The following is a 24962-nucleotide window of genomic DNA, read 5'->3' as shown; positions in this document are numbered from 1 at the left end:
CCTGGCTGCCGTCGTACCATGCCCTCTCTAGTAAAGATCAAAGATGCCATGTTTTCAGCCATTCATTAATCATGATACGGTTCTTATTAGCCAACGCCCATTATTCCAACCCATTATCAGATCCTCTCCATTCGCTCTATACAGCACTTCACCTCCACGCTTGCCACCGTCGCTCTTAGACTTGCGTAGTGGGGGTACTGTAAATTACCTGCACATCTTATCTTGGCTTGTGTGAAATCATCATCATCATCATCGTTAATCCTTTCATCAATGCCTTTATTAATCACTTGTGATTCTTGCTCGGCGCCAAACTGAGCTGGCCTGACTGTTGCCTTACTCGTAGTATATCCCCAGGTAAGCATGGACATTCTCAGCTAACAAATAACCCCACACGAGATATAATCACGGTAGGTCCCTTGCTGCATCCCACGCTCAAAAGACGACTCCAGGATTATTTTGAATGTTGATCTGTGTGTCTATCGGAACGAGAAAAGTGCCTCATCCCCAAGCCCACCACACTGCTAACCTAAATCTTAACATTAAAGTGCTGTGTCGTGTATGTGTAAAAGCATCAGCCAGGTTCCCGGGACTTTAGCCTGACCAAGCGCATCAAATCAAACAATCCATTACCAATTCCCAAGCCAAACTTCTTCTTTATATCTAGAAAAGGAAATACCTTTTGCTTTCTGTCGAATCAGCGACGACTCAAAATGCGGGAATAGCTCATACCGTTGCATCTTACCCTTGTCCCGTCACCGGCGTCTTCCTCCGACCCTGCGCACTTGGAATTACAGCATGCGCCGGAACATTATCCTTGTCAACTTACCTCAATCATCTTCTTCGATTCATTAACGGTAATATTCGTGGTGGCCCCATTGACGCGCAGCACATATCGACACTCCCCGGACCCTGAACTGTAACTATTAGTCTCTATATTATCAAGACATTCTTATTGGCCGCATTGTCATCTTGTTTGAAGAATGAATTGACATCAATTCTTCCTCCGACCAATGGCGCTCTTGATCAGCCATGTCGGAAAAAGATCTATCAAACCACAACATAAGCAGCCCCAGACCATCATATGTTGCCGAAATCCTTTCCGAACGAACGAATACTGGCCCGCTACAATTCATTCAGTGGCGGGGATACTAGGATAAAATAATCTGGGGGAGCCTGTCCTGTCACAACATTCTCCCAACTCATCAGTACAACGCCTGTCAAATTATCAGAGCATGTCTCCACGGACCGATTAGAAGCCTTTAGCTTCCGTTTCATCCCTCGCTATACTTTTGACCGAGACTACCTCGCTCCCGACAACAACGAATCTTGGTCTTGATCGTGAATGTTTAGCCGTCCGCCGTTTACGGATCTGGCAGATCCATCCGGACAAACATGTCCATCAGAAAGTCTGAAGCCATGTACTTCGGGTGCCTTCCGAGGACTACTAGAAAGAGTCAAAATTCTCGGGCTTCATCGCCGAACCACTGGGCATCGGCCATAGCCCGAGACTATGGTTTGGGCATTGGCCACATTCATCATGAATGAATCTATTCCCTCATGAATTGCCCCCAACTTTCAGCTCATCATGACTTATAATACCCCCCCTTCAGCCTTCAGCACCCCTCATTACCCCTTGGACTGCCCTTTGATTCCAATATGTTCCGCGGCTTCCCTCTTCTTTCCGATCATTACTTGTCTCTCTGAGTCTCACTATTGCCAAAATTATTATTCACCACCGTCGGTCTGCCACACGGTCAGGGCTTATCCCGCGGAGAAGCCCCCAGTGAGCCTCGATTTGCTTCGGTCAGGTTAAACGCTCAGAAGCCCGGAACACACGATTTGATAAACATCATGCCATTTGTGTAGGTCTTCGCTTTTTCACCGTTAAGAAACAGAAACACGCAGACTTAGGCTATTATAATGCTTCCAACTCATGCATCATGACTATTTCCAAATATTGCTTCGATACCATTGCTACGTTGCCTTTGAACATTTCACCCTGGTTTGTAGTACGACTTGGTCATTGTCGTTTGTAAGGGAAATTAAAGTCTCAAACGTGTTCATGCCAATGCCGCATGCTTTATTCTGTCTTAAATATATGCAGTGATATCTGCAGCAACGTTGAACCCGCGGCTCCAAGCCCCAAAACGCCTTACGTACATAGTACGACTACAAACAATCCCAAACTTGTACCTGCGCCTATACATACAATATGCCTATTCCCAGCCGTGATTTTTATAGGAGCATCTCTTCCATTACATCTCAGCACGACTCTCCTCATCTTTCCAACCGCATCCAGAGATGCTTTGGTTCCCTCTCCAGTAATTCAATAAACATACAAGACAATGTAAATGATAAAGTGACAACTCAGAATGTTGAAGAGGTGTAGATGCCTGGAGAAACAACCCTCCCAGCTCTCACCACATAGCGGCCTGATCAGCGTCAAAACGGGAAAGCTCGCGGCCAGCATCCTCAAGATCTTTTTTGGCTTTCATGCGCATGTAAAAGATGGGGCAATCTTTACTACTGCAGATAACCTCGCAGTGCATGCTACCCTGGCAGCGCTGGCACTGGGTCCATAGTCGCCCGAAGCGCACTTCCAAGTCTGAAACGCGATCAAGCGTCTTCTTGTAAAGCTCACCAACGCGAGGTGCGCAATTGGAGCACACCGCCCCCTGTGACTCTTCTTTCCCTGTCAGAGGTTTCTTGCAGCCCATGCATGTTTGTGTCTTCTTTGCAAACTTCATGAGACCTCCAACAGTGGGAGCTGCAACCGAGATGGTACGCGTGTGATCTCCTGTAAGTAGAGAGCGCGCCTTGGTCTCACCGAGAATCGGCTCAAAGATACGGCCGAGTGGCTTAGCTAGTTGATTATCCAAGTAGTACCGCGTATCTATCGGTACGTTGTGCTCAAGCACGTAAATGGGGTCCTCCGACTTCTCGAAGTTTTTGGCGCCAGCTGGGCCTCGGACCATGACGTAGGCCACTCGGTCACCGAGTCCCGGTGCCGAGCCTGCATCTCGCTTCTTCATGCGTTGCGCCAGCTCGACGTGGGCTTGCTTTGCGGCATAATCGTCCTTTGTAAGAGCTTTTGTGATGACCAATTTCGACATGTCGACCTTATTTTGCAGCAGATCTGCAATCGTCTCTTTGACATACCTAGACAATTTACCGTTAGCATTCCGTTTTCTCCCCGCACTGCCTGAAGCGGTCTAATAACCTCAAAGGAAAGAAAAGAACACTGAAGCATAACCAGAAAGAGAACTTACTCTTGGGCACCTTGAACATCCTGGTCAATCAAGATCATCCGTAGGACTTTTTCAATGACAGTCTGAACCAACAAACAGTTGTCACGTCGCACCGTCTCAATACCCTTTGTGTCCATCTTGTCATACTTCTCTGGTTTAGTCCAGTATAGACCAGCATATCGCTTCTTGTTGATCAGCAGATATGGGAAGTACACTTTTTCGAACTCGAGTTTGATGGGTTTAACAAATTTCTCCGATACGTATTTCGAAGCTTCCTCACCCAGCTTCATAGCTTCCTGCAGGTCTTTGGTACCGAACTTAATCATGACGGAATCAGTATCACCGTAAATGACCTGGGCGTCGTGAGAGTATCCGTTTGCTATGTTGTAACGGTTTTCCACCTCTTCCTTGGTCTTCTCAATCATCTTTCGGCCAAAACTTGTTGTACTACTGGCAATCTCGAGACATGGGAGTTTGCCTGTTGTAGCACCAGTCAAACCGTACACACTGTTTGCGCTGATTTTCAGAGCCAGCTGTCGACCGTTCAGCACAGCCTTCTTGAAGGGATCTGTCTCAACCGCCAACTCACGCTTGGCCTGTTTACGGGCCGCGAGAAGTTCCTCAAGAATTTGTGCTAACAAGCCCTTCCGTTGCTTGACTGTTACAAAAGTGTCTCCATTGGGCGTGACAATGTAGTCCTCGTCTTTCTTGAGATTGAAAGCTTCAATCGCCTTCTTGCTGACCAGAGTGGTATAGCAAAGGTTATGAGCTTGCATAATACTAGGGTATAGAGAGGCAAAATCCAGAGTGGCGATTGGAACATCGTAGTAACCTCGGGTTGGCTCAATGACTGTAGCTCCTTCATACTGTTCATCAGAAGCTTCTGACTTGAGGTTGGGGATGACAAGTTTCTGCTCTAGTGCTTTTCGGAACAACTGACTGATGAACTTGACTTGCTGACCTCGAGACAATAAGAAATTGAAAGGTACACCTGTGACTCTTGCCATTTCAGTATAGTTTTCCAAACAAGAGAGTTTGTCCATTAGCCTTTGCGGGAGGTAGGCATCTTTCAGACAGTATAGCGCCAGACGTCTTCGCGACTCGGGTGTACCATTGAAAAGTTCTGTAATCATTGTATGATGGACATCTTCCTTCTGCTCGCCAAGGAAGTTGGCACACACAGAGTTCAGAGTATAGCTTCTGAGGTGATGATCACGCTGGATCAGTTGGAGTAGATCCAGTTGTAATCGACCGTTGGTGTTTGTAGCTTTGGTGTCTCGGTTGCCCATCTGTTTGCTGGAGAAATTTGTTTCCTTGGCTTTGGATTGCATACTGGGGATTCGAGTCCAGTATTCAAAACCAGATACCTTGAGATGTTTCGCTCGGTCTAGCAAATATGGGAAATCGAAATTGGAAATATTGTAGCCGGTGATGATATCAGGGTCCGCGCGTATAAGGAACTTTTGCCAATCACTCAGCATTTTCTCCTCTTTTTCATACTCAAGAATCTGAGTTGCCACAATAGAGCTCGTTTCTTGCAAGCAGAATACATTTCTGACGAATGGCTTCTTCTCTCCATATTGTGTAACAATGTTTGCGATCTGGATGACGGGATCGTGGTTTGCTTCCGGAAATATACCCTTACGGCCGGCACACTCGATATCAAAAGACAGAATACGTAAGGGTGCCATCTTTGACCATTCGCCGACCGGTTCGTGTGCGACAAGATCGAGGTAGCTAACTTCAGCTTCGATTTGACAGTTGGATTGGCGAACATGATCGGGGATGATTTTATACGCCTTAGCGGGAGCTTCAACCCATGACATACCTCGGACCTGGACGAGTATTAGATCATATAGTTATCAGATTGCATTGCTCATACCTTGCAGTCAACCATGAAACGCAGCAGATATTGTAGGTTGTCAAAAGTTTGAACTTCGCCATCATTCCTCCACATGCCTTTCCAGTTTGCGTTGCCACTTTGAATCGTTGTTCGAACTTTGTTGATGAATTTGGGATCTGTCACAGTAACCTTCAGGTACGGTTTCGACTGATTTCCTTGAAATCCGTAGATGTTCTCTCTCATAGCAAAGGCGACTGAGTGGATCGTCGGTTGATGTTGAGCGACTTGTGTCTCCAGGTATGCTTTGAAAGCTGCACATTCCTGTGGTTGGAAGTTGACGGGTGCAGGAACGTATAGATAATGCTTGAAGTCAGTAACGTGCAGCATGACTGAGTTTCCTGCTTCATTGACACCAAACAGCTTGACGGTAGCCCGTCCGCCGTGTAAGGTACCCTCCTCAGCTTCGATAGACTGGAAGCAGAGACTGTCACGCTCCGGCACGAAGTCTACTACAGGTGGTCTATCCCATGCCTGATCCTTCTCTGTGTTGTTGCGTTTGCGGTCAGACAAGTCCTGGCTGAGCTTTTCGAGGACTTCTGATTCAAAAGCACTCTTGGGCTGAGTGGATGTCATTTTGGATCGATGGTCATGCTGGGAGCTGGGAGCCCGGGCGGCGGCAGGTGATGACGGAATTGCATCTACTTTGCGCTTCTTCGTTGAGGAGGGAGACGATGTGATGTTCTGGCGAGTGTGACTCTCGCCCAGAACTCGTTTCTGAGGAAGAACTGCACTGGCCATGGTGACTGATGATGGCGAATGCTAGACAAGAAAGAGCAAGGCAACGAAGAGAGAGAAAAAGACAAACAGACTGTTATACAATCACGTATTCATCCACAGTAAGGAGAGTGAAGAGTGTTGGACGACGTCTTTGGTGGATTATGATTGTTGACACTAAACGGTTGGAGGGGAGACTCTAACAGGGGAGATTTCTGATGGGTTTGACGACACGACTTTAATTGATACCGACCGCGTAGCGCGACTTATAAAGCGTGACGTGACTGGCCCCACTTACCCGTACTTTCTCGCCTTAGTCACGTGAACAGGCGTCATGCATCTTCTCATGAGGACCTTATGCAGGCTCCTACCCTACACCTGGAACGGGCGAACTCTTTGTATACCTCCACATATGATCAAACCAACCAATATCTAAAGGTGAACATGGGTTTCATACAGCCTCCTCCATCAGGGAGTAAAATATTGTTGTACTGATTCTTTGTGGAGATAGACGCTCGTAGTATACAGCTTGGCACTCAGAAGAAAGATGCAGCACTATCAGAACCAGAAGTTCAAGGCCAGGGATCGTCTACCAAAAGAGTGAAAGTTAAAAAGATCAACCGTAGTCTACGGTCGTCGGGAGCACGATGCTCTGTTCCGAACTGTGATCGGGAAATCATCACTTCGCTGCACGGGGGCAACTGATGGTGCATATTAATACCCAGTCCCTAGGCATTCGCGTTGTGAGTTCAATGGCCGCGAGAGCGCTTCCACACAAACCAGGGCCGATTGAGTTACGCGAAGAAGGCACATCTATATGATACAAGGTAGTTTCCTATCCCTTACGATCGTGTTTTCGAACGCAAAAGGCCCTTGGCTGTGCACATACGACAGCTTCATGGAAAGATTGTTCCCGGACTTGAGTACCTATCAAGGGTTGCACTACCAAATTCAGCTGCCAATATGATCGGGGAGCACGCTATCTTGAAAGGCATCACAAGATACTAATACCTTGCCGTGGCAGCGACCGTTAATAGACTTTCATGGAACCTATCCTTCCTGTCAGTTCAAGGCTTGCTCGGTAACATCGGTCATAGCAGGTTGCATAACTAGGGGAAGAACACATTCAGACATCCATTCTATAAGCATCCGTACTCCATCTCGGGAGATCAGTTAAGCCATGCATAAAAAGAATTCATCATATTACCCAAACAAGTTAAAAACGTATTAAAGATTGAGAAAACTTACTCATTCAGGCACAAGGGGGCTAACAGTATAATATAAGGGAAGCATCTTCATGGAACACAGGGCTACGCATGTAACAGTGCTTGTCTAGACGGCGAGGAAGAACTTGCATTCACAAACGAGCAACAGGAGGGAAGCATAGCATTTATAGCACCGTGAAGTTGTCAGGCATATCATTTACTTTGGTCACAAAATCGACGACTTGCGGGGTATCGCGTGACTTTGTGTTATGTTGGTTGGAGCTGTATACAGCCAAGAGCTGCAATATCATGTAATAGTATCACTGAACCCATGTCTCATATCCATGTCCAAGCATGGTGTGTTGGGCAAATGCATGATACTCTGCCAGCAGACTGCCAGGACGCATAACTGGCTGATGATTGTCAGCAAGTCACATTCACATCACTCATTCCGAAAATTACCGGTTAGACCCTGAAATCACGCTCAACCATACGATGGCGCTGGATAAATCATTTCTTCATTAATCGACGTAAAGAAAGCAAGGAGTAGCATTCCCCGACGTCTTTGTAGTGCTTCCAGTAAAAGAGCAGGATCTAACTGCTTGTCCAATGGTGCCGAGCTTAGCAATGAATAAAATTGCTTATTAACGTACATGCTGCTATCTAAAGCCGCGCACTATTCAATTCGATGCGACTTTGTTTAGATCTCTGCCGACCCAGCCTCAGTCATTATCAACTTATGAAGAACTCTTGGGCTCCTTAAGATGCTCAAAAGATCCCCAATCGCACCAATCGTTGATGGGCTGTACGAGGTTAGCTACTTTATCATCTTGAGCAGTAGTGTTAAGAAACTTACTAGGCAGTTGAGATACTTGCACCATTCACAGGTGTCGTGGTACTTGTAAAAGTTGTTCAAGAGAACAATGAAGACGACAATGATCATGACGAGGAAGGCAGCTCGAACCAGCCACCAAGCCCACCAGAGTGGCTTGCGCCCCTTAAAGAAACCGACAGGGTTCTTGAAAAAGTGAGGGGGTGTCTCACCAGTCTGAGGAGAAACGGCTGCGTACGACAGCTCCTGGCCCATTCGCCGTCGCAGTGAGTTGGGTGAGTGTAGGACACAGACGCCAAGAGAAAGTCCCATCAGAAAACCACCAATATGGACAAAGTTGTCCAAGCCGGGAAGGAGACCCAAGACAAATGCGATCACCATATCAAGAATGATGAAAAGAAGATCCTTGACCGGATTGCGTCTGTCCTTCCATGAGTACAGAAGATCGAGGAGAACCAGAGCAATGATACCAAAGAGGGCCCCAGAGGCACCCACAGATGGCTGTCCTGGCGGCGCATAGTTTCCACCCATGATATTGCCGAAAATTCCAGCACTCATGTAAACGAGTAGAAACCGTACTGGTCCAATGGCCATCTCCATCTCTTTCGCAATGGTAAGCTGCAGAAGAAGGTTGAAAATGATGTGAATAAGACCGGCGTGCATGAAAATTGAGGTGATGAATCGGTACCACTGATTGGGCTCGGGGCTCTGGTTGATATCGCCATTAAACTTAGGATCTGGAACGTCACCCCCAAAACCGCAGACAACATGAAGAGGGCAGAAACTATCATCCTTGGTAGCATTTGGGCAAAGTAGACCTGGTAGAACGGCACCCTTCGCATTTTTGTCCACACTCTGGATACCCTTCACATTGCGCATACAGGGGGCATATCGTGCGCCCATGTTGATTAATAAAGCTGGTGATGGGCCTATAAATATGTTGAATTGCGGTTTGATCGCAATGGGAGTTCCTGTTAGTACGCCTGTGAACGAGTCAGCTGACAGTGTTCCTTCTGCATCAGTCTTCATAGCTTACCATTTCTTGCTATTTCGGCAATGAAGACAGCGACCTGAACAACAGAAAAGATATAGACAACCCAAGGAATCCTCTTCTTGTTAGAGCCAATCATACCCAGTTCGCCCAAGCGAACCTTGCCCTTCTTGCCCTTCTTCTTAGGCCGCCCAGGGGCGTCATATATATGATCATTCATCTCGGGATCGTCATTTTTAGCGGTCCGATCTTGAAGGGGAATGTCTTCCTGACCATAAGGTCGCGCAGCGGCAGCCCCTCCAGCATAGCTTGTATCTTGGTAGAAGCCTTGTTGGCCAATGTCAGCCGTACTGGAGCCGGGAGTCGGTCCGGTGTTCGAGTTTGCCGGGTACACATGATCGTCAAAGACGGTGTCGAAAGGAGACTGACCAGTTTGGCCAGGCTGATTATGGCTTGAGCTCTGGCCAGAAGGGCTAGCATAGGTGCCCGCTGGAGGATATTGTATATCGTTAGGCGAGTATGGTGTTTGCTTGGTCGGAACAATATGCGTGGCAGAATCGGCAGGATAAATCGAGGTGTCGGGAGCATAGTGTGAGTTGTACGAGTTAGGCTCGTATGGGGGTGCTGGTGTCGAGTGCGGCGAGGGAGTATCTTGGTTCTGATAGTAGGCAGAAGCGTTGGGGCCGGCGCCATAAGGAGCCTGTTGGCTGCCGCCGTTGTAGTAGTCGTGCGATGCCATGGTTGAGGAAAGCAGAGTTTCTCGAGTAACGGGACGAGGTTACGAGATAGTTGATGGGAGTAAGCCGCCAAGCGGCAAAGAAAGGGGATACAACTGCGACAAGCTGTTTCAGAGGGTCGAGACGGTGTCACAGATCAAGAATCGGTATTTTGTTACTCGGCGAATGATCCAAGCCTAGTCTTTCTGACAACAAGACGTGCGCATATGTCAAATAGATATTTTGTCGATCCCAAGTGAAAGATGTTGAACCAGAAAATGTATCCCTCGCGCTAGGTCAAGCTTAGGTGGCTGGTCAGAATCCAAAGTCCTGAACTTCAGCTCAATGGGATAGGTAGGCTTGAGCGGGTTGTTTCAAGGGTCGCCAGGGACGAAGAGGCTGGTCTAGATTGCGTGGAAGCTCTCTTCTGATTGGATGACTGCGTTACGCGTGGAAGCTGTGGGCCTAGTGAGAGACTGTTCTATTTGGGTCGTCGTAAAAAATCGCAAAACGAGTGAAGCGAAAGAGTGAAGATGGGAGGGTCGAAAAACAAGAGGGGAAATACTTGGGAATACAATAATTATGCAGCTTAACTAGTTAGGTGTCATTATTTTGAGGCAGCCCTTGAGCTTAGGTAACAGTCCTGTTTATTAGGTATTCAATAAGGGCATATTTGTTCTATTCTCCCTGACTTGTGCCCATGACGAAACAACTCACAGCCGAGTGACGTACAAACCGGGGCTGTGCTGACAGTTGTAAGCCATGAATCCCTGCAACCATAGGTCGATCACTGGGAAGAAGGGGTTCTTGGGTGGTGCACCTGTGTGTTTAAGCCATTGAGCCTCACTCTGGTTAATGGATGTTTAAGCGCCACAGCTTCTTAATTTAGAACATTAATCACTCTAATCAATGTGGTTTTGTGGCGGCTAGTGAGAGTTTTTGTTGATATGGATCACAACACCACTTCGAATCATGAAGCACTCAAGATACTAGCATTTTATTACGCATTACGAACTGTCAACTTCGATCATTCCGGTATCTGCTGCAAAGGTAAAAACCAGGGAACTCAATCACTACCAACCTAGTAAGGGAGGTACCTGGGCATCTCTCATTTGTAACATTACAACCCGTCAATACAGACGCTCATTCTGGTACAGTGGTGTAGCACAAGCTCATGAGTTACAACCTACTATCAGTATCCTGGCTTTTCATATAGTATGCACTAGGATGCCGGGCCCAGTTAACCGATTTTTTATTATCTCAACCACCGATGCATTTAGGATGATGTATCTCCCTATCCAGCCCGTGGCTGACGCTTACAGCGCAGCCAACCACAGCCACTACTGAAGCTGACGAGTCTTCCCGTATTCCTTGTTCGCAGTGGAACTTGTTAATGGCGTGTGCCCATATCAATCGTTGTACGGATCCCGATGAGATCTTTTTCAGTATACAAAAACTTACGTGTTGCACTTGTTTGTCACTTTGTCCTATTCCACACCAGGCTTCGAACAGGAGAGGTCCCTTGGGCAAGAAGGTACAGCCCCCAAGTCGATGCATATCAAGCAATCCACTTTAACCCTCACATAGCATAACGCTTCAGTCTGGCGGATGATCTCAACGCCAAGACCATTAGCAGGCACAAGTCCCCAACTTTCGCTCTCCTTTCTCTGTTGGAGGACCAAGACACGGGCGGGTGCGGTATGTATGATGAAAACATCACTCCAAATTGCTCCTGTCGGATGACTGATGAGTTAGGTGGATGAGTTTAGATCGTGATTATACAAGCTGGTGTATCGTACATGACATGAGCTGCCCTATATACGTTATTTTAACCTTCTTCGTTGCTCATTTCAGTCATATTGCCCCGGCAGTCCTTCGCCTTTTCCAATAATAGTGGTACAGTTCGGTCTTGTACATGTCGCATTTTGTCGACAATGGGTTTGCAACGCCAGAGTATCCCCTTCAGTGTTGTTTGAACATCTATGTTATCTCTCCCCGGTTGAGACGATGTTATTTCTTCCCGTTTGACGAAGCATCGCCTGTTGTGGTCTCGTCATCTTGTTTCTTGGCACCTTTTCCCCAGTTTCCACTCCAGACATCTGCGACTTGCTCCATGATGATATCGCCGATACCTTTGCCCTCTTCCATCTTTTGTTGATGCTCTTTGGCACGCTGCTCTCGCCAGTTCTTCTCCTCGCCTCCCATCCACACATCGTTGAGCGCCTTGGCGACACCTGTCTTCTCCTCTTCGCTTTGTGGATTCTGTTGGCCCAATCTAGCTTTGAGTGCCGCCTCGCGCTCGCGGTGCTCACGTAGTAGTCGTTGGGTGCGTTGAGCGCCCTCGGGAAGTTCGGTTCCGAATATAGAGCCCACACGGTTACCGAACCGTGAGTAGATTGACGAGCCCGTGTACTCGTAGGCGAGCTGATTTGTGGCAAGAGAGAATGCACTGGCGAGGACGAAGAATCGAAGATCTATCTTTCGTGGTGGGAGTAGCATGGCGAGAGGCGCAATGACCGCACCAGCAATGGCAGAGTTGTGAATAAACTCATTGCGCTGGGGCAACGGAGGTTGCGCTTGGGGCTGATCCTGTGACATTGCGATGTTGGTAGTGGTGATACGGCAGGATCGGTTCGAATATCGCTGCAGCGGAACTATCTTATTCGTAACGACGATCGCGAACTGAGTTTGCTTTGGTTGGTAGAGTTGAGGATGCGAAGTTCCGCCGCCAACTTTTTCTCGCGGTTTGGTTGGTCGCCTTGTCAAGACTGACAGGTACTTAATTCACCAGCCAATCCTGGTGAGAAATTAGGTCCCTTCAACCTCCTCGTCATTGTAGGGTAGTCACGGCACAACGAAGCATCATTTGAGGGCAGATAGCCTTGTCGTTTTGATTTTTGATTTCGGGTAACAGCAATAGAAAAAAAACGGAGGTTCTTACTTAGGCGACTTGTCTGTTTTTGAGTTTTCTGATTTGACGTCTGTCGTGTTCTTGTCTGTCTAGCTGGTTTTCAACGAAGCTGGAACCTTTTGATCCAATAGCCATCAAGACCTCTGGCTTATGACCAGGATATTGTCGATTGAGATTTATTACTACCCCGTTTCTGCTTAATACACAGATATAATGAGACGCATGGCTGTGTTGTTCTTGCAAGGCATAAGCAAGATATGCAGAAAGGGTGTTTACTGGATTAAGACTATGTGAAATTCAATTGCTTACAAGTTCATTAAGCCCTCTCACAACACTGCGGGAACTACACAGCTTCCAAGCTGCATGATCATTGCTAGTACCCGAACACCCTATTGCCATTTTGAGAAGACATTACAGGACAGGGTAAGGCCATCAATCGTATTGCGGGGTTCATATTATGGGCGTTGTTGATTTCCGTTGACAATTTTCGGTAATTCATGTAGTCACAGTCTAGCACCTCGGATCATATCACCGACCACAGCAGATCGATTCCTGATGAAGAGTTACCCTGCAAGTGAGAGTAATGTGCCACGAAGCAACAGAATACCAAGGTGCGTTGCATAATTGTAAATACCTGATGATATTCAAGTCATATGTTGACTTCGTTGGTCGTCGTCGAACGCCTTCTTAGCGCTAGACCCAACAATCAAACGTCTGCGAGGGATCACATCGCAAACATAGCTTCTTTGGGACAAACTGCGGATACTTCCCAGGCAATAATCCAGTTCAGTGATCAATGACAGCATCTGTCCACCAGAAACCGAGGTAAATGATGCGGTGTTGCCAACGGCAGACTTTGACACTAGGCCATCAAAGTCTCGCCCAAGACTCCTGAAAACCAAGCCACCGGTACTCACTAGCTACATGTGAGAGCTCAATGGTCCGAACTGCCTCCCCCAGCCGTGCCGTGTTTACTAACTCCACCTTGACTACCGGCATCTGATCCTGCCGAGTAGGCCTAAGGTAGAGCAATCTGGCCACTAGGTGAAAGCAACAAGTATATGTCATGATAGAATGAATCAGGCTGTTAACGAAAAAATGTCTCAAGGGTGATGTGCGCATGTTATTACAAGCTTTCCGTACCAAGGCTAGCCCTTATACAGCACTTCTCGACTGGAGAAGTCTCAATGTGCGAGATGGTCTGGATATCTAGCCAGGTAGTTATTATGCGAGACCTCGATGTAACGGTTAACTTCAATGACTACAGTACCACTAATATGAAAGACAATCGAATAGAAAGCAGGGTATCATAACAGCCTCGCCGGGTCCTCACCCAGCGCCAGGTGGGCTGACAGCGTTACGGAGCTAGTTGGACAGCTGATCCCTTGTGCAGTCAAACATAATAGGGATTAGCCAATTGAGTATAAGGTTCCCTCAAACGAAACATATAAGTATGAATTTAGATGCCATGGTACTTGATAAATTCATCTGAGGGCGCAAGACAGTAGCGGCTGGGATGAGGCTACCATGCTATCCGCTTCTTAGCCAATGAACCATCCTTAAATGTGAAATAACCCGAGGGGCCAGCGCATTTTAGAAATGTACCTTATGAAGATTAGCTTTCCGTAGACATGATTTTGTGGAAAATGAGGCTCGAGGCTTCGATAAGCTCCATGCTAGTGGGTAAAAGTTTCGTAGATATTTTCCCGTCCCTGCGCGGATTTCACTCGATGTACATACGGCCTTTCGGATCGATCCTGTTTCTACCAGAAACACTTGAATACCTAGGTAATAAGACTTGTAACAAGTACCGCTCTGTTGAGATTCCAACACCCATCACGGATCAATCACGCATCAAAGAACCAAGGGTTTAAATGATGCAATCACCTACACATATACTCGCTGTTACGAAAACACAGTTCCATTTGTCAAATTCGAGGATAGTTCCTTGTATCCAATAGTACGATAATTGTCGGTATTATTACATTCTGAAACTGAGCGGTTGTGTGCATATCTCAAGAATTGGCGTACTTTCTGTCGACGTACTGCTTGCTTTACCCGAGGATAACCTAGTATAGAAACGAAGGCCATTAGACTGTGGGTACACTGACAATGGATTATGAAATGCATTGTGTCATATGTTGGCGGGCGTCGACTCACGCGTAAACCCTCTTCCTGTGTAGCAGGGCAGTTTCGATCTCTAGTGATGAGCGGAAGTTCCCAACTACAGCGTGGCAGTGAAACTGTATTCTTTAATCTGCCTTTTCCCCTAAACCTCAGCTACTACTTGATCAGCCAATCACTCGATGCTTCTTGAGGCTGGGACTGAGACTAAAGATTGATTCTCCTATTCTTCGTCGATTCAACCCTGATTTTATCTCTTGAAAAGCTCGTGGCGTTTTGAAAGGACTGACTAGGTACGCAGTAGTTCGACACAAGTGTCAGTGCCACGTCCTATGTAACTTTTTCTTGACTAAATCTACCTCGAAAGAGACTAGCTATGTCATAAAAATGCTGACCGTTGTATTTTGCACGTGGCGGATTCATCTCTGAACTATTTTAGACTTTGTTGAGATGAGATTAAAGGCGCGTGGTAATCCCGGATGCCGAGACCACGGACTCAACTGCCAGATGAGGTTACATTGCCGATTCTTTGTCAATCAATATCTTTGCTCGCATTCTCTACCGTTGTTAGCCTAGGGCGATGCTCTGTGGTTCTTTCGGCTGGTTGTCGTATTAGTGACTGATATTATTACTGGCTATGCGTCTACAGGCTTTATGCAAACCGTCGTCAATGTTGGTGTCCAATTTGTGAACTTGAAGTGTCGGCTCACTGAAAAATTGAACAAGAATACTACCTAAACACGAGTCAGAAGGTCGCAGTAGTTGAGCTTGGACTTTGCCTTCATGATCGACTGAGAATGGAGTTCAGACAGACAGTTATATCCATATCGACTGCCGAACTGTAGAAGACGTTGACACATGACTTAGGGAATTGTCTTAGCATATCATTCCCTGACACGAGTGCTTCTGGAAATACTGATTCTTGTGGGCCTTAGCGAGACATCCAATTGAATTGGATGAGTAGGTGGCTACTATTTGTCATCGCCCTAGCGGCTTGAAAAAAAACAACAACCCGCATTTCCTGGGTTTCAATGACAGATGCTGTGACAGCCCTTGCTATGCTTAGCCTACCAATCGGCCGTTTGTCCAATTCGGAGCCGACGGACGGGAGATGGCACAATCAGAGATGTAATTAGGGCTGGCTGATGGCTTGTGGAGTGTCGCAACGCACTGTAACGTAACACAGCGCAAAGCATCCAACTTTGGGGAGGACAGAGTCTTGGCACTTCCAATGTTACGGCTGGGCTGGCAATGCCATGATCTCCAGAAAGCAAAGGTGTTTCAATATCAGGACAAGTATTCGTTAAATAACTCGAGGTGATTGGTCATCTACCGACACAAGACTGACTTTAATGTTGGATAAAGTAATTTTCAAGGAGTTGCTCAAGGGTCATGAGGGATTGGAAACTGAAACAGCAAAGCGTCCGATATTGTCACGTTCCGGGGATGTTTGAAAACCCCTGAATGATAACATTATACGCCACTGCGATCGTTGGGTGCAATGATCAGCGGGCCAATGAATAACCAAAAAATCCTGCTAATATGGAGAGACCGGCAAGGAGATCTGACTTGAATAGGAGAAAAAACTGTCCATAGCCATTAGGGGCAAGGTTTGGAGAAAATAGTTTGAGAGGCCAGGATAATATAAAGCCTGGCACCGGGAGACGCCGTCGGCGGAGAATGTGGCCGAAATGTGATCTTCACGAGCTACTGTGCGGTCGACGTGCCCGGTGTGGAGAGCCGAGCCGAGTATCAGGGGCATAATCATGACCATGGCTAGCATGGGTATGGACTGATGCTCATGGATAATTGGATATGACATGGCTATACCGGTAGTAATGAGTTCCAATGTTGCCGTTACATGAAGATAACCTAGCCTAGGTCAACGGACCGGGCCCCGTGCCGCAAAGCATGTTGGCTGAGAGTGTTGCGAGATCTCATTGATCCCATAAGGCTGAAGCTGGCAATGAATAGGTAAATTGATACCGAAAGACGATAAAATCCTCAGACTCTTTCCCGGAGGGCTCTCATCTCCGAACACTGGGCTCTCTGTCTCAGAACATCGATACTGAATAACTCAACCGACCCCGCCTCAACAAGCCAGAATTACGCGTAAAATGAGACTAAAATTAAGACAAGTAATAATAAGTGTCTGACAAATTGTACCGTCCACCGGGAAGTCTCTCCTGGAAGAGCCTGAGAGAGCCAGGTTTATCTCTTGGCAGATTTGAGCATTGTCGACTAATTACGGAGTAGTCTAAAAGCACTGATACCTTCAGCGGAAGTTGCCGCCTGCCTGGGAACGAAGCCGGACGTACAATGTGTTGCGTGCAATTTGCAAGATGCCTGTAATGAGAGACTGAACCTCCGGTAGCAGCTACTGGCTACGGTAGTGAGATTTACGAATACTCAACAATCAGTGCAAGCGCTGCAAGGGATCACAGACTAATACGAACGATGAGACAGTCTAACCTTCAACTGTGCCGCTTGATGGGATGGCCAAGAAACTCCCCTCCGTAAAGGCTGAAAATCTCCTGCAGCGAACATGAATTGTGCAGACCATAAGGGTAGGTAGCCCACCCGGATAATATGGGGTACCAACCCGAAGGAGAGGCTATCGAGATCTAGATTCTCGAGATTAGACGAGTACACGATGGTACAAGCTGGAGTATTCTTATGAATGCTACTAAGCGCTTTACCAATTTGGTTTGCAGATATTCTAAGAATTGAGACAGAGTGACAGACGGGCACGGATTTTGACAGTATCCATCCATCGAGATCTTTATCTGTAAATCCCTTACGTATTCATAAACGTTTCTGGTCGTGGAACGTCCCCCGATGTGGAGGATATCTAACAGTCGGGATGTCCATGTGTAGGCGGCACCCAGAAACAGTCCGTGGCTGAGGGCAAGGAGCTCCACAAACGATAACGAGAAAGTGAAACTGAATTCTTGAGTTGCAGAACTGTGCTGTGCTGTGCTGTGCTGTCATTTTTGCTTTTTCTTCTCACAGAACCAATGCACTATAAATTCCATACCAGAAAATGACTTGCCAGCGGCCATGCTTGCGAACCCCACCAAATATCGGCCAAGTCAGCACCGGGCTGTCTGATGAGTTCGACGGAAAGAAACAGGCAATACCATACAGTACTGTCTGAAAAGGAGTCCAGGGAATCTTTGTATCGTGCCCACAGCGGACATGCATCGGAGATATTACATGTTGTTATGCCAAGATCAAACATCTTCCCTAGTGCTACAGCGCTGACCCAACTCACTGGGCCCCCAAACACAGCTGGGACAATCACATCAGTATCAACACCAACATGGATGCTTGCTCGATCAATGAACACCCATGATGTACATGGGAAAGAAACAAAATGTCAGATGCCCTTGTCCCCCACCGCCACCGCGCTAAGTGCGCCCCTACCAGCCCTGCAACTGCAGAGTACTGAGCGTCAATCCGTCTTAGGACGGCTTAGCTACCCTTGTGCGACCAACAACAGGAACGCACAAGCGCCCCCCTGTCAAATGTCAAGTCCCTATTGGGCGTACAAGTCTCGTTCCAAAGAAGAAGCAAGCTCTGCGGCGCCAAAAGGATGCACTAGAGCGGCGCTGGGGAGGGGAGGGCCCGAGGCTCATGATGGGACGGGTCCGGGCCTGTCCCCGGCGTCCCAAAGTCCAAGCCTAATCAGCCATCCATGTCCTAAAGTTGCTCAAAAGAGACAGGCACAGGCACAAACTAACAGGACTCGCGCTGCATGCTCATACTCACCCTCACTCAATGTCGCACTCATCTCGGGGAGTATGTCGATGTACCACCACCACAAGTTCCATTCATGGATCTTCACCACCCAATCCACTCACTATCACGGATTCTCAACTGGAAATGGTCAAAACTCCCACAAGCACCACTTATGTACACTTCGGTACCTCTCTAACACCCTGGCGCCTGTGGCAATGCCTTGGAAAATAATACCCGCACCTCTCTCTCTAGTCACTGATGGTGGTACCTCCATGTGCTTGAGCGATGCGTTTTGCAGCGGCTGTCTCGCCTGTCTTGCAACGGCTTGATCTTAGCGATGGTTACACAGAGCGTGCTACTCCTAGTTTGGTAGAGCTCGCCGTACCAGAGCGACGATATCGGTAATGCCTAGAAGAAACCCACCGGCGATCCATGGTCCATCTCTGCTTCGACTCGTGCAGACAGTCAGTGTCTCTGTCTCACGAGGGAACCCTGGAGTTCTTGTCCCATCCAATGCTCCGCCAAAGTCCCCAGGCCCTTTGTCTCTATCCCCGGCAGGAAACCGATAGCCTCAGCCTCTTGCGCTCCTCCTAGATAGGAGTGGCGGTGATATCGGTATGAGCCCCATCTATGCCTGTTAATGTATGCTTTCGATGGACGCTTGATCTGCCCCTGGGATCACAATAGCATTAATAAAAAGTGATGAGCTATAGAAAGACCTCATTGCGCCCGAGAACCGGGGCCGACACTGACACTATCCGCCACAGTTGGGTTGCCCTTATGCGTTTCCATGCGTATCGACCTAGCCCTGTGCTCATCTCTGTGACGACTTACCTTACTTGCCTTACTTTAGTTTCTTTTGCTTGCTTGTCCACTCTTTGCTCCTAGTCCCTCCCAATTCCTTTTATTACCCCGGCTGCTTCTAGTCCTCTGCCACCTTTTTCTTGCAGAAACTTTGATTCTTGACTACCGCTAAAATTGCCCTTTCCCTCCACCCTCCTCCGTTTTCTCGGCCGAGAAACGGTTCGATAGAAAACGTGTGGTCGTAGAACTACCACGAGGAGCAGCGGTAGGTATCAGTACTTGCCTGCTACCTTTGCTGAGTTGCTGAGGTACCTTTCCTATTGAGGTGTACATATGGCTCAGAGTTGGGTTAAAGAGGAATCCTCATCGTCTCATTCCGAGAGAGCGGGGGCAGAGCACAAGCACATGCACACGCACAAGGGCAACCAAACTCGCATGTATCCTTTACAAATATGAACCATGCGTCCTCTTCATCGTCAAGGGACCAAGCAGCAGCAACGCCAACAACAGAATCACAAGCGCAGGTGCAACTACCTGCTTTAGCATCGACAACTACGATCTTCCCAATAACTGATCTGACCACTCATCCGTCTTCTGTCCCCCACTCTACCAGCGTCAACACTTTCAATACCATCGATATTCCCTATACGGAGAGCTCTTACAGCAGCAGTAACGTCTCTCCTGCCTCGACGAGTACCCCGGCTACTCCCGTTACAGGCGTCGGTACTACTGAAGGCATCACTGCCAACAGAAGCCCGTCTGTCTCTGCTGCCGGCATTTCAACCAAAACCGCTTCAGTTGCTTCGACTACCTCAGCCTCATCCGACCTTGTTGCACCACCGGCAGCTCCTCCAGCCAAAGCAAAGCGTGTCCGGACAAGTAAGCCGAAAGTCAAGACAGGATGTGCCAATTGCAAGTTCGTCTCCCCAATCCTTATCCCTTATTCCTCAAACCTGGTCCTAGTTGGGCGTAATGATAGCCATAATCTTACCTTTGTGGTATTATAGACAAAGGCGAATCAAGTGCGACGAGGCTCGTCCAGCTTGTACGCAATGTGTTCGAAGTAACAAAACCTGCACAGGCTACCCGCCCCCTAGTCGCAGTTCCCGTCCGTTCGAGGAGATCCGGATCGCTCCAAAGCCGATGCCAGCAAACGATGCTCAAGCATCTTCGAGCACTTCGATTGCTCCTCTCCACGGCGACTACCATCTCCTGCCACGTCGGGCCCATCAAAGATCAGTTTTGAGGACGACATCACCGGGGACTGTTTCTCCGTCACCCACTACTTACCATCCATCCTCCGCTATGCAGATTCAACCAAATGAATCCTTCTACTTTGACATATTCCGCTCACACACTGCTAACGAGCTTTCTGGCTTCTTCAACAATCTATTCTGGACGCACTATGTATTGCAGGCGTGCCATTCTGAAGATGCCATCAAATGCGCTGTCATTGCGCTGGGTGCTCTGTATCAGACTCTCGAGCAGACAGCTACCCTGAATATGCACAGTGGATCCGAGATGGGTGGTGATGCGCGTGTCGAGCTTGTCAGGGGCCATTGGCAAGTTGCCATCAGGAGATACGGTGATGCATGCAATGCTTTAGTGAAACTAAACACCCAAGATCAGAGATCGCACAGGACCTCAATCATGGCAAATGTGCTTCTCGCCTGCTTTGATTCCTTTATTGGTGATTACAGGCAGGCCATTCACCAGATCCAGACGGGACTTGGCCTGCTTGACATATTCCGCACTCAACAAAGACAAAGGCTCCTTCCAGTTTCCGAGAACTCGCTGGAGGAGGAATTGGTTATCATTTTTACTCGCCTGGCGATCCAAGCAAAGTCCTACGATATGGCATTCCACTTCCCCCAGCCGTTCAGTATAAGGCTTAGCTCACAATCGCAAACACAATCTCCTGGTCCGAGTGGCACATCTACCCCTTCACAAGAAGAGCCCTTCTCGATCCCTGAAACTTTCACATCCGTCGTCGAAGCTCGAGTGGCCTGCGATGCGCTAAACGCTAGGATTATGAGATATATCGAGGAGCTTTTCGCCATGAAGACCGACCTCAAGAGTACCCTACCTCAATCATGGCTTGATTATGGCCTCCATTTCAAGGACTACCTGGATGCTTGGGGCAAAGCGTTCGACAACCTATTTTTCACACGGCACAATCCTTCTGTCAGCCTTCAGGAGAAAGCAGGCATTGCTGCACTGAAAATGTTGTCCACTAATTCAAGAATCCTGTACCTCATGATGTTCAGTGATAAGGAGTCTGACTTCGACAACTTTCTTCCTCAGTTTCAGACAATAGTCGACCTTGGTACTGAAATAGTCGGTGATGAGGAGAGACGAGCCGCCTCGCGCGATTGCCCCAACCCCGAGCAATGCCAACATCGACAACGTGAAAATTGGCAGAGCCAGGACTTGTTCCCGGCCATGGGATTCTCAGCTCCGCATCTCAAGCCTAGGTTCGCAGCTGACATAGGGATTGTTGCTCCTCTGTTTGTCGTGGCAACCAAATGTCGCGATCCAGGTACAAGGCGCCGAGCTATTCAGCTTCTACGCAGCAGTGCCCGCCGTGAGGGTATGTGGGATAGCGAAATGGTTGCAAATATTAGTGCATGGGTCATGAACTTTGAGGAGTCAGAGGCGCTCTCTATGGGGGTCGAGTCCTACCATGTCGACGGCATCACGAGGCCCATACCACGAATAATCCCCGAAGAAAAGCGCTTCACAATTCGTTCCGTCGACTTCGACCTTCGAACCCGAGTTGCGGACCTTCAGGTTGGCACTCGCGGTCTTCCACCTGGTATTTCTGATTCTAAGTTTCGTCAAACTCGGCTGAACTGGTAGTGAGGTCAGAGGAGTATTAACGCTCATATTTGCTTTGCATGAAACGGTTTGCCAGCCGTGTATATAAACATGGGTTTTCGAGGATGTGGTGTTTCGGGCTCGGAGTTCAAGGAAGAAGGACGGGAATGTGTGAAAACTATCATATCAATGCTGTACTATCAATGCAACAGAAACTCTCTTAGGAGACAGACTCTAATAGTACATCCAACGTCTATCATGCATGTCATTCTGGGACCCAAACATTTTAAAGTCGCGCTAATGCTAAACAGTGCCACGCATACGTACAATGCAAATGTCCATCTTCAGGGGTATTACAGAGGTGGTAACTCCTCTCGACATATGGGACACTGCAACCGGAATCTCATCCAACCTTCCAAGCAAGCACTATGGAATATATGCCTGCAAGGTGTAACCATATATAAACGACGAGCGAAGACGCCAGCAACACCCGTGTCTTCGTCTTCAGCTGTAAGCACTGGCACCTCCAGGACTTCACGACAGATTGCGCAGTCGATACTTCTCGTCGAGCTTTGCTTCTTGCTGCTATCATCACCGGATAACCGGGCACGCTCGATACCAGGTGTGTCATCAGCAACCAGGCCAATTGGCAGACCACCAGCTTCGAGGCTGTCCTCACGAAGAACAGGATGGTAGTCCCAAGCATCAGGGGCCCAGCCAGCGGGAATGCCAAAACGGGGACCGATGATGTCTTGTGCGGCAAGAATGATGAGCTGTATCCAAAGCCAGGCGCAAAAGACAAGAAACGCGTGCCGATCCGAGCGGGCATAAAGGAAATTATCCTCTTTGATCCAGAAATAGGCTACGGGGAGAAGACGTACGATGGACTGGCCAACGACAAATGGCCATCCAAGAGCACGGCGGCAGTTTCGACGGGTGTTGCGGAGGATCTGAGGAATCCAAAAGGATAGGTAGACGAGGACACATAGATTCAGGAACAAGGACCTCAGATTGGGATACCATGTTGTAGAAGAAATGGCCAGGAATATGATGCACAGGGAGGAGAGAATCAGGCGGCCGATGATGCTTTGGAAAGACTGGGGGGCTTCCTCGGCACGCTGCGCTGTCGTGGCGCCAGGGACTGCAGCAGCAGCAATCTCGGCATCAACATCTTGATCGGAGGGAACAATCACAGGCTGTGGCTGAGATGGAGGCGGAGGAGGCCTAACTGGCTGCTGTTCCGTCACAGGCTCCGGTAAGAGTGATCTGTTTGGAGTGATTGCTGCGGCTGATTCGGTAACATTGGTGTTATCACCCAAGTTGCTCACTTCCCGCTCTCGTCGAGGCCGGGCTTCAGGGAGCTGAACCTCATGGACTTTGGCGAGAAAGCTTCCACCAATGGTCATAGACAGAAATGCGGCAAACAAGAGGGCCAATGTTGGCAGAAAGGTAGCGCCAGCAGAGGATACCCAAGTAGCTGCAGCCGTGAAGGTCATACCGTCAACCATGAGCATAATGGCGATAGTCCAGAAGCTCACTCGACCCATTGTAGATGGGGTGCAGGACTCGCGCATCTGGTTCTTGAGGAGATTGACCTGACCAAACACAACAATCGCGTAGATGAGAATCCATGTTTTGACCTGGTAAAGTTGAACCTCTATCTTCATGCCTGTTAAATGCTGAGCCTCACTTGGGCCAAAATCTGGCGGACCTTTGGTCTCTAGAAAGAACCCGCAGTCTGGAGAGTAGATGATGGCTGACATTTGGAGTTTGGGTATCGTTGGGATGGGTGCGCCAACAGGCGATTGTAACTCTGACTCGATAGCATCGATGACAGACTCTAAAGCGTCCCGCGATGACTCCTGGGAATCGATATTGAAATGGGTTCGACTTGGCGGAAAGACTTGCGCATACATAACATATTCGCAATGTGGCGATGGATTAGTAGTGTAAAGAGGGTTTTCCAGATCTGAAGTCCATGGTACAGTCTGGTCTGCATAAATGTTCTCCCTCTTCGTCGCAATGACATGGGCGATCGACTCATTAAGTAGTCTCTGACTAGACTGGAAGAAGTCCTCACTTGGCGTCAGGTGTGGCAAGCCGAATATGCCTTCGAACTTCTCACTGGTGGTGGTCATCAAAACCACACCCTGACGTGGCCAATGAACACCCCATAGCCTCATTTCCCAGTCATGGCCAGAGCCATGCGTGTCCTCGATAGTAGTCGTGCCTTTAACACTCCGTATGAGACCTCCAGCGACAGGGACGCTACTTTGAGTTGGTAATTGCTCATACTCGCTCATGGTCTGATTTCCTTCTAGGCGCAGCATCATGCGACCAGTGCGGCCAGTGATGTTACGTGCCCAAGGCACTTTATCACCAATCCAGTCCATCCCAGGAGCAATTTTGCTCAGATTGTAGCTGTTGTATCCTCTTGATATAGAATCTTTTGGCTTGACCCATTCTCCATGAACAGTGCCTGATGCATTCAGCCAAATAGGCTCACCATGTCCAGTGTCCCACAGACTATGCTGTCCAACTGGTGGTATGGCATGTCGGCTGAAGGCCAAACTCCGCTCGCGAAACCTTTTCAAATCGCCCCAGGAGAGGTTATCTTCCGCACGAAAACCCGTGAGATTCAGAAAAGACGGCTTCACCTTGGAATCTTTCTCCGTGACTGGTGTGAAATCGCCCCATCGCGAAGTGTTCAGCACGTCCAGAGCATCCTGAAAATGATCAAGTCTCTCGCCTGCGAGATCTGAGAGAGTAAGAGATTGACTTGAGTAGTCGCTATCGGGAAAGATGAGCCAGACAACGAAAACAATAAATATAAGTGTGGCGATTGGATGTTGGGCTTGCGGCATGATGACCCACGATAGCGAGCGACTATCACCGTAACATGCTAGACCTGGTTTAGTCGTCGGTCCAAGACGACGTGATGAAGATGATAATAACC

The 24962-nt window shown here is 48.2% G+C and overlaps 6 protein-coding genes across 6 annotated transcripts; 2 read left to right on the top strand and 4 right to left on the bottom strand.

Annotated features, from left to right (window-relative positions):
* Positions 1 to 1944: 1944 nt before the first annotated feature.
* BKA55DRAFT_711299 (DNA polymerase family B-domain-containing protein) lies at positions 1945 to 5889 on the bottom strand (the record flags this gene model as incomplete). Its single annotated transcript, XM_046200802.1, has 3 exons — positions 1945 to 3159; positions 3270 to 5083; positions 5131 to 5889. 3 exons carry the CDS (start codon positions 5887 to 5889, stop codon positions 2418 to 2420), a joined length of 3315 nt encoding a protein of 1104 aa, XP_046054715.1. The 3' UTR covers positions 1945 to 2417.
* A 1918-nt stretch (positions 5890 to 7807) lies between these two features.
* Positions 7808 to 9632, bottom strand: BKA55DRAFT_501125 (uncharacterized protein; the record flags this gene model as incomplete). The annotated part of the gene is made up of 3 exons (XM_046186796.1): positions 7808 to 7873; positions 7927 to 8885; positions 8939 to 9632. The coding sequence occupies 3 exons, from the start codon at positions 9630 to 9632 to the stop codon at positions 7808 to 7810; spliced, it is 1719 nt and encodes a 572-aa protein (XP_046054714.1).
* Positions 9633 to 11619: 1987 nt separating this feature from the next.
* Positions 11620 to 12207, bottom strand: BKA55DRAFT_501627 (uncharacterized protein; the record flags this gene model as incomplete). The annotated part of the gene is made up of 1 exon (XM_046186850.1): positions 11620 to 12207. The coding sequence occupies one exon, from the start codon at positions 12205 to 12207 to the stop codon at positions 11620 to 11622; it is 588 nt and encodes a 195-aa protein (XP_046054713.1).
* Positions 12208 to 18339: 6132 nt separating this feature from the next.
* Positions 18340 to 18855, top strand: BKA55DRAFT_553608 (uncharacterized protein). Its single transcript, XM_046191540.1, has one exon. The coding sequence runs from the start codon at positions 18448 to 18450 to the stop codon at positions 18712 to 18714; it is 267 nt and encodes an 88-aa protein (XP_046054712.1). The 5' UTR covers positions 18340 to 18447; the 3' UTR covers positions 18715 to 18855.
* Positions 18856 to 19641: 786 nt separating this feature from the next.
* On the top strand, positions 19642 to 22048 carry BKA55DRAFT_501461 (uncharacterized protein; the record flags this gene model as incomplete). Its single annotated transcript, XM_046186828.1, has 2 exons — positions 19642 to 20068; positions 20271 to 22048. 2 exons carry the CDS (start codon positions 19642 to 19644, stop codon positions 22046 to 22048), a joined length of 2205 nt encoding a protein of 734 aa, XP_046054711.1.
* Positions 22049 to 22359: 311 nt separating this feature from the next.
* BKA55DRAFT_684168 (uncharacterized protein) lies at positions 22360 to 24870 on the bottom strand (the record flags this gene model as incomplete). Its single annotated transcript, XM_046198604.1, has 1 exon — positions 22360 to 24870. The coding sequence occupies one exon, from the start codon at positions 24868 to 24870 to the stop codon at positions 22360 to 22362; it is 2511 nt and encodes an 836-aa protein (XP_046054710.1).
* Between the last annotated feature and the right edge of the window lie 92 nt (positions 24871 to 24962).

Source organism: Fusarium redolens (assembly GCF_020744475.1).
Source record: "Fusarium redolens strain MPI-CAGE-AT-0023 chromosome Unknown BKA55scaffold_2, whole genome shotgun sequence".
Lineage (NCBI taxonomy): Eukaryota > Fungi > Ascomycota > Sordariomycetes > Hypocreales > Nectriaceae > Fusarium > Fusarium redolens.
This window is presented reverse-complemented; position numbering and strand designations above follow the sequence as displayed.